The 12,576-nt window shown below is 39.8% G+C and overlaps 1 protein-coding gene across 1 annotated transcript in view; it reads left to right on the forward strand.

The window, feature by feature from the left end:
• The window catches only part of cnga1b (cyclic nucleotide gated channel subunit alpha 1b), a 31,223-nt gene extending 19,060 nt beyond the window's left edge, over nt 1-12,163 (forward strand). The window contains exons 9-16 of the mRNA XM_031832683.1: nt 2,151-2,421; nt 2,724-2,809; nt 2,945-3,038; nt 3,164-3,298; nt 3,595-3,738; nt 5,493-5,724; nt 6,811-6,986; nt 8,796-12,163. Coding sequence (XP_031688543.1) covers nt 2,151-2,421; nt 2,724-2,809; nt 2,945-3,038; nt 3,164-3,298; nt 3,595-3,738; nt 5,493-5,724; nt 6,811-6,986; nt 8,796-9,023 — 1,366 coding nt within the window. The 3' untranslated portion in view covers nt 9,024-12,163. The remainder of the gene's footprint in view (nt 1-2,150; nt 2,422-2,723; nt 2,810-2,944; nt 3,039-3,163; nt 3,299-3,594; nt 3,739-5,492; nt 5,725-6,810; nt 6,987-8,795) is intronic.
• Nucleotides 12,164-12,576: the final 413 nt, after the last annotated feature.

Below are 12,576 nucleotides of genomic sequence, written 5' to 3' on the forward strand. Positions count from 1 at the left end.
TCAGAATCAACAGGTGAGTCAACTAGAGATATGAATCCATCATTCATTCATGTCTCACTAGGACGTTAGTGCATTCATCAGTTAGTGCATTCATCAGTTAGTGCATTCATCAGTTAGTGCATTCATCAGTTAGTGCATTCATCAGTTAGTGCATTCATCAGTTAGTGCATATCATACTCTACTATACTGTATTCTACTGTTCTCTACTGTACTTTATCATACTCTACTATACTGTATTCTACTGTTCTCTACTGTACTTTATCATACTCTACTATACTGTATTCTACTGTTCTCTACTGTACTTTATCATACTCTACTATACTGTATTCTACTGTTCTCTACTGTACTTATCATACTCTACTATACTGTATTCTACTGTTCTCTACTGTACTTATCATACTCTACTATACTGTCTTCTATTATACTCTATTCTATTCTACTGTATTATACTCTACTATACTGTATTCTATTATACTCTATTCTATTCTACTGTATTATACTGTACATTATCATACTCTACTATACTGTATTATATTCTACTACATTATATTCCACTGTACTCTACTGTACTTTATCATACTCTACTATACTGTATTCTACTGTTCTCTACTGTACTTTATCATACTCTACTATACTGTATTCTATTATACTCTATTCTATTCTACTGTATTATACTCTACTATACTGTATTCTATTATACTACATTATATTCTACTGTACTCTACGGTACTTTATCATACTCTACTATACTGTATTATATTATACTACATTATATTCTACTGTACTCTACTGTACTTTATCATACTCTGCTATACTGTATTATATTATACTACATTCTATTCTACTGTACTCTACTGTACTTTATCATACGCTACTTTACTGTATTCTATTATACTCTATTCTATTCTACTGTATTATACTCTACTATACTGTATTCTATAATACTCTATTCTATTCTACTGTATTATACTCTACTATACTGTATTCTATTATACTCTATTCTATTTTACTTTATTCTACTGTATTCTACTCTACTTTATTCTATTCTACTCTATTTTATTGTACTCTACTGTACTCTACTCTACTTTATTATATTCTACTCTACTCTACTTTATTATGCTCTACTTTACTCTACTTTATTATATTCTAATCCACCTTACTTTAATCTACTTGAATCTACTCTACTCTATCCTACTTTATTTTACTCTACATTATTCTACTTGATTCTACTCTACCTTATTCTATTTTACTATACTCTACTTTATTCTACTTTATTCTACTTTATTCTACTCTACTTTATTCTACTTTTCTACTTGATGCTACTTTACCTTATTCTACTTGAATCTACTCTACTTTATTCTACTTTATTCTACTCTACTTTATTCTACTTTCCTACTTGATGCTACTTTACCTTATTCTACATTATTTTACTCTACTTTATTCTACTTTATTCTACTCTACTTAATCTTACTTTAATCTACTTTATTCTACTCTACTTTTTCTACTTGATTCTACTCTACTTTATTCTACTCTACTTTATTCTACTTTATTCTACTCTACTTTATTCTACTTGATTCTACTTGATCTACTCTACTTTATTCTAATTTATTCTACTCTACTTTATTCTACTTGAATCTACTCTACTTTATTCTACCTTATTCCACCCTACTTTATTCTACTCTACTTTACTGTATTCTAATCTACCTTACTTCATTCTACTCTACTTTACTCTATTCTAATCTACCTTACTTTATTCTACTCTACTTTACTCTATTCTATTCTAATCTACCTTACTTTATTCTACTCTACTTTATTCGACTTTATTCTACTCTACTTTATTCAAATTTTTCTACTTTACTTGATTCTACTCTACTTTATTCTACTCTATTCTACTTTACTTAATTCTACTCTACTTTACTTTACTTTAATCTACTCCACTTTGTTTTATTCTACTTTATTTTATTCTATTCTATTGTAATTATAATCTCTTTTGGGTTCCATGTAGAACCCTCTGTAAAAATGGTTCCTCATGGAAATCCCCGTGAAAAGGTTTCTTCCCTGAACCAAAAGGGGTTCTTCTATGGGGAAAGCCAAAGAACCCTTTTTGGTTCTAGATAGCATCTTTTTTCGAAGTGTATTCTACTTTCTAGGATGTTGGAGTTCTTTCAGAGGACAGAGACTAGGACCAACTTCCCCAACGTTCTGCGTATCTCCATCCCTCCCTTGTTCCCTCTCTCTCTCTACCTCCATCGATCCATTCATCCCTCAATCTCTCTCTATGTTATCACCAGGATGTTGGAGTTCTTTCAGAGGACAGAGACTAGGACCAACTTCCCCAACGTTCTGCGTATCTCCAACCTCGTCATGTACATCGTCATCATCATACACTGGAACGCTTGTCTTTACTACTCTTTCTCCAAGGTACACACACACACATACACACACACACACACACACAAACACACACACACACAAACACACAAACACACACACACACACACACACACACACACACACACACACACACACACACACACACACACACACACACACACACACACACACACACACACACACACACACACACACACACACACACACACACACAAACACACACTGGAACTCTCTTCTACTCCTCCTCTTCTTATAATTCATAGTGAATGCTTGTTGTTTGCATTTCTGATTAAGAAATGAATATAAAATATATATATCTTCCCTCCAAGGCGATTGGTTTCGGAGCTAATAAGTTTGTGTACCCCGACACGACGGACCCTGAGTTTGGCCGTTTGGTCCGGAAATATGCCTACAGGTAGGAGCTCTCATATATCTATCAATATATACCTATATACACCTGTAGTCATAATATAGTAATGATGTAGTAATTATATAGTAGTTATATATTAATGATGGAGTAATATTATACTAATCCTATCCTATCTCACAGCATGTACTGGTCGACCCTGACACTCACAACTATCGGAGAGACTCCTCCCCCTGTACAGAACTCTGAGTACTTCTTCGTCGTCACAGACTTCCTGGTGGGTGTAGCTTCAGATGGATGAGGTCACTTCCTGATTTCAGCTACAGATGCTATCTAAATCTGTGAGAGCTTATGCAGGCTTTTGTTCCAGACCTACGTCATCTCTGTGTCTCTGTGCTCCAGGTTGGCGTGTTGATCTTTGCTACCATCGTCGGTAACGTCGGTTCCATGATCACCAACATGAACGCTGCCAGGGCAAACTTCCAGGCCAGGATAGATGCCATCAAACAGTACATGACTTTCAGAAAGGTCACCAAGGTAGGATGATAACCTCTGACCCCTGAACCCTAACTCTCTAGGCTCTACAAGGTCCCTAAGGTAGGCTGATCATCCCTGTTATACCTAGGAAGTATTTCTGATATATTTGGATTATATTAAGAAATATTTGTGTATTATACCTGATGTATTTGGATTATATTTCTGATATTTTTGATATATATTAAGATATACTGATAATGCAGTATAATTAGATTATATTTTTTAGATACATTTATATTATATTTCTGATGTATTTGGGCTTTTCTAAATAAAAAAGACAATATCTTGACCTGCAGGACCTGGAGAAGAGGGTGATCAAGTGGTTTGACTACCTGTGGACCAATAAGAAGGCAGTAGATGAGAGGGAGGTGCTAAAGTTCCTTCCTGATAAACTCAGGGCTGAGATCGCTATCAACGTACACCTGGACACACTGAAGAAGGTAGAGAACTCTCTCTCTCTCTCGTTGAACATTGAACTCTCTTTCTGTCCTATTTCTTACCTCTCTCTTCATGTTGATCTCCATCACTCCAGATTAGAAGAGTCATTGGAAAAAATGTAATTCCCACCACTCCCTGTGTCCCTCCCCTTCCTCTCTCTCTCTCCCTCTCTCCCCCTTCCTCTCTCCCTTTCTCCCCCTTCCTCTCTCCCCTTCTCCCCTTCCTCTCTCCCTCTCTCCCCCTTCCTCTCTCCCTTTCTCCCCATCCTCTCTCCCCTTCTCCCCTTCCTCTCTCCCTCTCCCCCCTTCCTTTCTCCCTTTCTCCCCCCTTTCTTTCTCCCTTTCTACCTGCCCTACCTCTCTCCCTTTATCCCCCTTCCTCTCTCCCTTTCTCCCCCCTTCCTTTCTCCCTTTCTCCCCCCCCTTTCTCTCTCCCTTTCTACCTGCCCTACCTCTCTCCCTTTATCCCCCTTCCTCTCTCCCTTTCTCACCCCTTCCTCTCTCCCTTTCTCCCCCCCTTTCTCTCTGCCTTTCTCCCCCCTTCCTCTCCCCCCCCCTCCTTCTCCACTCCGGAGCTACACTTAACATCTGCTAACCATGTGCATGTGACCAATAAAATGTTATTTGATTTGAGAAATGCACCTGCTGACTGTGAGGCTGGTTTCCTGGTAGAGTTGATATTAACGCTCCAGCCTCTCTCTCTCTCTCTCTCTCTCTCTCTCTCTGTCTCTCTGTCTCTCTCTGTCTCTCTCTCTCTCTCTCTCTGTCTCTCTCTGTCTAGCTCTCTCTGTCTCTCTCTGTCTCTCTCTCTCAATTCAATTCAAGGGCTTTATTGGCATGGGAAACATGTGTTAACATTGCCAAAGCAAGTGAGGTAGACAACATACAAAGTGGATATATAAAGTGAAAAACAACAAAAATGAACAGTAAACATTACACATACAGCAGTTTCAAAACAGTAAAGACATTACAACTGTCATATTATATATATACAGTGTTTTGACAATGTACAAATGGTTAAAGGACACAAGATAAAATAAATAAGCATAAATATGGGTTGTATTTACAATGGTGTTTGTTCTTCACTGGTTGCCCTTTTCTCGTGGCAACAGGTCACAAATCTTGCTGCTGTGATGGCACACTGTGGAATTTCACCCAGTAGATATTTTTCAAAATTGGATTTGTTTTCGAATTCTTTGTGGATCTGTGTAATCTGAGGGAAATATGTCTCTCTAATGTGGTCATACATTGGGCAGGAGGTTAGGAAGTGCAGCTCAGTTTCCAACTCATTTTGTGGGCAGTGAGCACATAGCCTGTCTTCTCTTGAGAGCCATGTCTGCCTACGGCGACCTTTCTCAATAGCAAGGCTATGCTCACTGAGTCTGTACATAGTCAAAGCTTTCCTTAATTTTGGGTCAGTCACAGTGGTCAGGTATTCTGCCACTGTGTACTCTCTGTTTAGGGCCAAATAGCATTCTAGTTTGCTCAGTTTTTTTGTTAATTCTTTCCAATGTGTTAAGTAATTATCTTTTTGTTTTCTCATGATTTGGTTGGGTCTAATTGTGTTGCTGTCCTGGGGCTCTGTAGGGTGTGTTTGTGTTTGTGAACAGAGCCCCAGGACCAGCTTGCTTAGGGGACTCTTCTCCAGGTTCATCTCTCTGTAGGTGATGGCTTTGTTATGGAAGGTTTGTGAATCTCTCTCTCTCTCTCTGTCTCTCTCTCTCTCTCTCTCTCTCTCTGTCTCTTTCTCTCTCCAGGTGCGTATCTTTGCTGACTGTGAGGCTGGTCTCCTGGTAGAGTTGGTATTGAAGCTTCAGCCTCAGGTCTACAGTCCAGGTGATTACATCTGTAAGAAGGGAGACATCGGACGAGAGATGTACATCATCAAGGAAGGGAAGCTGGCCGTTGTCGCCGACGACGGGATCAAACAGTTCGTTGTCCTTAGCGATGGGAGCTACTTCGGGGAGATCAGTATTCTGTCCATAAAGGGTTTGTAGGAAGTTATACTTATGGAATATGTTATCAGGTCATTCATTTGGAAGAGGTTTCACACAGCGATGGTGAGGAATCAAGATTGGTGTGACAGGAACTATCAAAATAATTAACATACAAGTAGGATATGGGCATGCTAATGATTAGAATGTTTCTTCAGGTTGGGGCAGAGAGGTAAAACAGTACTAGACCTGAGGACAACTCAGACTGGTTCAGACTGGTTCAGACTGGTTCAGTCTCCTCTCCTGGACCCAGAGTTAGGAACACCTGAGGACGACCCAGACTGGTTCAGAGTTAGGAACACCTGAGTACAACTCAGACTAGTTCAGACTGGTTCAGAGTTAGGAACACCTGAGGATAACTCAGACTGGTTCAGACTGGTTCAGAGTTAGGAACACCTGAGGACAACTCAGACTGGTTCAGAGTTAGGAACACCTGAGTACAACTCAGACTAGTTCAGACTGGTTCAGAGTTAGGAACACCTGAGGATAACTCAAGCTGTTCAGACTGGTTCAGACTGGTTCAGACGGGTTCAGACGGGTTCAGACGGGTACAGACTGGTTCAGACTGGTTCAGACTTAGGAACACCTGAGGACGACCCAGACTAGTTCAGACTGGTTCAGAGTTAGGAACACCTGAGGACAACTCAGACTAGTTCAGACTGGTTCAGAGTTAGGAACACCTGAGGATAACTCAGACTGGTTCAGACGGGTTCAGACTGGTTCAGACGGGTTCAGATGGGTTCAGACTGGTTCAGACGGGTTCAGACGGGTTCAGACTGTTTCAGACGGGTTCAGACTGGTTCAGACGGGTTCAGACTGGTTCAGAGTTAGGAACACCTGAGGATAATTCAGACTGGTTCAGACGGGTTCAGACGGGTTCAGACTGGTTCAGACCGGTTCAGACCAGTTCAGACTGGTTCAGACTGGTTCAGACCGGTTCAGACCGGTTCAGACTGGTTCAGAGTTCGGAACATGGCTCCACTCCTTCATTTCTGCTGTATTGTCTCCTGATCTGCTGCTGGATACAAACGTAAAGATTCCTCAACTCACAAAGTTGTTTCTGCGCTTCATTTGATACCAGGTTCCAGGGCTGGAAACAGGAGGACTGCTAACATCAGGAGTGTTGGGTACTCTGACCTGTTCTGCCTCTCTAAAGACGACCTCATGGAGGCCTTGTCGGAGTATCCTGATGCTAAAGCCATGTTGGAGGAGAAGGGACGGCAGATCCTGATGAAGGACAACCTGCTGGACCTGGAGGTATAACCCCTCTATATAACCCCTCTATAACACCTCTATAACCCCTCTATAACACCTCTATAACCCCTCTATAACCCCTCTATAACACCTCTATAACCCCTCTATAAAACCTCTATAACCCCTCTATAACCCCTCTATAACACCTCTATAACCCCTCTATAACCCCTCTATAACACCTCTATAACACCTCTATAACACCTCTATAACACCTCTATAACCCCTCTATAACACCTCTATAACACCTCTATAACCCCTCTATAACACCTCTATAACCCCTCTATAACACCTCTATAACCCCTCTATAACACCTCTATAACCCCTCTATAACCCCTCTATATAACCCCTCTATAACACCTCTATAACCCCTCTATATAACCCCTCTATAACACCTCTATAACCCCTCTATATAACCCCTCTATATAACCCCTCTATAACACCTCTATAACCCCTCTATAACCCCTCTATAACCCCTCTATAAACCTCTATAACCCCTCTATAACCCCTCTATAACACCTCTATAACCCCTCTATAACACCTCTATAACACCTCTATAACACCTCTATAACCCCTCTATAACACCTCTATAACACCTCTATAACACCTCTATAACCCCTCTATAACCCCTCTATAACACCTCTATACCCCTCTATAACACCTCTATAACACCTCTATAACCCCTCTATAACACCTCTATAACCCCTCTATAACACCTCTATAACCCCTCTATACCACCTCTATAACACCTCTATAACCCCTCTATAACCCCTCTATATAACCCCTCTATAACACCTCTATAACCCCTCTATAACACCTCTATAACCCCTCTATAACCACTCTATAACCCCTCTATAACACCTCTATAACCCCTCTATAACACCTCTATAACCCCTCTATAAACCTCTATAACACCTCTATAACCCCTCTATAACACCTCTATAACCCCTCTATAACACCTCTATAACCCCTCTATAAAACCTCTATAACCCCTCTATAACCCCTCTATAACCCCTCTATATAACCCCTCTATAACACCCCTCTATAACACCTCTATAACCCCTCTACAACCCCTCTATAACACCTCTATAACCCCTCTATAAAACCTCTATAACCCCTCTATAACCCCTCTATAACACCTCTATAACCCCTCTATATAACCCCTCTATAACACCCCTCTATAACCCCTCTATAACACCTCTATAACCCCTCTATATAACCCCTCTATAACACCTCTATAACACCTCTATAACACCTCTATAACACCTCTATAACCCCTCTATATAACCCCTCTATAACACCTCTATAACACCTCTATAACACCTCTATAACACCTCTATAGCTACAACACAGCTACAACACAGCTACAACACAGCTACAACACAGCTACAACACAGCTACAACACAGCTACAACACAGCTACAACACAGCAACAACACAGCTACAACACAGCTACAACACAGATACAACACAGCTACAACACAGATACAACACAGCTACAACACAGCTACAACACAGCTACAACACAGCTACAACACAGTTAGGGTTAGTTAGAGTGAAGGACGTGATGCTTGGGCCATGCTGTAGGACAACCTGCTGAACCTGGAAGGCTGATTGAGTTACTTTTTGATTGATTCACTGACTGATCAGTTAGCCGACCGACCAACTGACGGATGTATTGATTGCTGATTAGGTGGCGAAGAAGGCCCGGACCCCAGGATATGGAGGAGTTTTGGTTATTAATTGATTATCTGATCGACTAACTGACCGACCAATTGATGAACTCATTAATCAAAAGTATTGATGGTTCACTAGGTGGCGGCGCAGGGCCCGGACCCCAAGGACATGGAAGAGAAGGTGGAGAGGATGACAGCAACGCTGGAGTCCCTCCAGACGCGATACGCCCGGCTCCTCGCCGAACACGAGGCGGGCCAGAGCAGACTGAAACGCAGAGTCACCCGGCTGGAGAAGAAAGTGGTGGCTCCAGTCCAGGAGGTCGAGGAGCTAGGGGTGGAGATGGGTACCGTGGCAACCACAGAGTAGAAGAAATAGTCCCGCTGTTCTGTGTTCATTATGTTTTTGAGGAAGGTCTTACCTACCTACTATAGTTGACTGACTGGACGTCGCTCTGGGTGTTCGCTAAATTACCATAATGTAACGATGTCAGAGCAAAGCAGAGCAACGTGGTTGGGAAAGGAACACTGAACAACAACAGCACGTGTCAATGGCATCCAGGTGGTAGAGGAATTAGAGTGACACCAAGAGTTGACTGACCTCTCAGTATCTGGAGTGGGTTGTTCCACAGGTGACCAAAAGAGCCATAGGGGAAAACAGCATAGTCTACTTGATATACAGTCTTTTCTGAATCGGTACAAAGAGAATGACAGATCAGAATAACTTTTTATTGTTGTTGTCTTGTTCTGTCCACCAAATATTCACCACCACTTGATGTATAACCTCTAAAAGCCCCATGATGTATAACCTCTAAAAGCCCCATGATGTATAACCTCTAAAAGCCCCATGATGTATAACCTCTAAAAGCCCCATGATGTATAACCTCTAAAAGCCCCATGATGTATAACCTCTAATAGCCCCATGATGTATAAACTCTAAAAGCCCCATGATGTATAACCTCTAAAAGCCCCATGATGTATAACCTCTAAAAGCCCCATGATGTATAACCTCTAAAAGCCCCATGATGTATAACCTCTAAAAGCCCCATGATGTATAACCTCTAAAAGCCCCATGATGTATAACCTCTAAAAGCCCCAAAAGCCCCATGATGTATAACCTCTAAAAGCCCCATGATAAATAACCTTTAAAAGCCCCATGATGTATAACCTCTAAAAGCCCCATGATAAATAACCTTTAAAAGCCCCATGATGTATAACCTCTAAAAGCCCCATGATAAATAACCTTTAAAAGCCCCATGATGTATAACCTCTAAAAGCCCCATGATAAATAACCTTTAAAAGCCCCATGATGTATAACCTTTAAAAGCCCCATGATGTATAACCTCTAAAAGCCCCATGATAAATAACCTTTAAAAGCCCCATGATGTATAACCTCTAAAAGCCCCATGATGTATAACCTCTAAAAGCCCCATGATGTATAACCTCTAAAAGCCCCATGATGTATAACCTCTAAAAGCCCCATGATGTATAACCTCTAAAAGCCCCATGATGTATAACCTCTAAAAGCCCCAAAAGCCCCATGATGTATAACCTCTAAAAGCCCCATGATAAATAACCTTTAAAAGCCCCATGATGTATAACCTCTAAAAGCCCCATGATAAATAACCTTTAAAAGCCCCATGATGTATAACCTCTAAAAGCCCCATGATAAATAACCTTTAAAAGCCCCATGATGTATAACCTCTAAAAGCCCCATGATAAATAACCTTTAAAAGCCCCATGATGTATAACCTTTAAAAGCCCCATGATGTATAACCTCTAAAAGCCCCATGATAAATAACCTTTAAAAGCCCCATGATGTATAACCTCTAAAAGCCCCATGATGTATAACCTCTAAAAGCCCCATGATGTATAACCTCTAAAAGCCCCATGATGTATAACCTCTAAAAGCCCCATGATGTATAACCTCTAAAAGCCCCATGATGTATAACCTCTAAAAGCCCCAAAAGCCCCATGATGTATAACCTCTAAAAGCCCCATGATAAATAACCTTTAAAAGCCCCATGATGTATAACCTCTAAAAGCCCCATGATAAATAACCTTTAAAAGCCCCATGATGTATAACCTCTAAAAGCCCCATGATAAATAACCTTTAAAAGCCCCATGATGTATAACCTCTAAAAGCCCCATGATAAATAACCTTTAAAAGCCCCATGATGTATAACCTTTAAAAGCCCCATGATGTATAACCTCTAAAAGCCCCATGATAAATAACCTTTAAAAGCCCCATGATGTATAACCTCTAAAAGCCCCATGATGTATAACCTCTAAAAGCCCCATGATGTATAACCTCTAAAAGCCCCATGATAAATAACCTTTAAAAGCCCCATGATGTATAACCTCTAAAAGCCCCATGATGTATAACCTCTAAAAGCCCCATGATGTATAACCTCTAAAAGCCCCATGATAAATAACCTTTAAAAGCCCCATGATGTATAACCTTTAAAAGCCCCAAAAGCCCCATGATGTATAACCTTTAAAAGCCCCATTATGAATAACCTTTTAAAAGCCCCATTAACAATAACCTTCAAAATAAATGATTGTTATTATTTGTTGTTTAGAAAGTGATTTATTTTATATTATTATGTAATATATTCTCACTATTAAAGTATCCGATGTCTCTAGGTGATATCTGATGTAAAATACTACTTCATTGATATGTGATATCTGATGTAAAATACTACTTCATTGATATGTGATATCTGATGTAAAATACTACTTCATTGATAGGTGATATCTGATGTAAAATACTACTTCATTGATATGTGATATCTGATGTAAAATACTACTTCATTGATAGGTGATATCTGATGTAAAATACTACTTCATTGATAGGTGATATCTGATGTAAAATACTACTTCATTGATAGGTGATATCTGATGTAAAATACTACTTCATTGATAGGTGATATCTGATGTAAAATACTACTTCATTGATAGGTGATATTTGATGTAATATTATTAACAATAATACATACTTTATTATGCTGCACAGTAGAATTTATATAATTTCCAAACGATCCACAACATACAGTCGGCCTACAAACATTTGGTAAATTACAAACAATAAATTATTACAGTATTTGAAGTGTCAAAATACTTATTATAGTAGGCCTAGCCTTTAGAAAGCTGATGGGATCCTCCTCTTTTTAATAGAGGCCATCTGTCACGCCTTGGTCTTAGTATTTTGTGTTTTCTTTAATTATTTGTTCAGGCCAGGGTGTGACATGGGTTTATTGTGTTGTCGTATTGGGGTTTTTGTAGGCATTGGGATTGTGGCTGATTAGGGGTGTGTCTAGCATAGGCCTACTTATTGAATATGTTTAATTAATCAATCATTGAACGGATCAATGGATAGGTGAATTGGTGGTTTGGTTGGATCAATATGTTGGAAATAAAAGCTAGTTGTTGTAAAGTATTGTTACCGTAGTGATGAGCGATGGTATAGTATAAAGTTGAAGCACTGCAATAAAGACATTTTATAAGGAAGCACTGTCTCATTGTCATTTATATATGTGTCCACAGAAGAGAACAGAATATAAGATTGGACAGTTTATTTCTCAGGCTGTGTTTAGACAGGCAACCTAATACACAATGAAAGACCCACTTCCTGGTGCAAGGCATGTACTGTTTTTGCAAATCATCAACTTCATGAAAACGTGGTCATTTAAGATACTGTGCATTAGGAAAGTATTCAGACCCCTTGTCCTTTTTCCACATTTTGTTACATTACAGCCGTTATTCTAAAAATGGAAATTATGATCGAAAGGAAGAGATATTTCTAAACAAACAACTTTTTATTATCAGATTCTGCAAATCTGCAGCGGTGAACAGTCACTCAACAGTGCAGAGTTTACAAGCCCAACGAACAGAGTTGGTTCTCAGCTTTTAGAACCTTTTTT

This window comes from Oncorhynchus kisutch, linkage group LG9 (assembly GCF_002021735.2).
Source record: "Oncorhynchus kisutch isolate 150728-3 linkage group LG9, Okis_V2, whole genome shotgun sequence".
Lineage (NCBI taxonomy): Eukaryota > Metazoa > Chordata > Actinopteri > Salmoniformes > Salmonidae > Oncorhynchus > Oncorhynchus kisutch.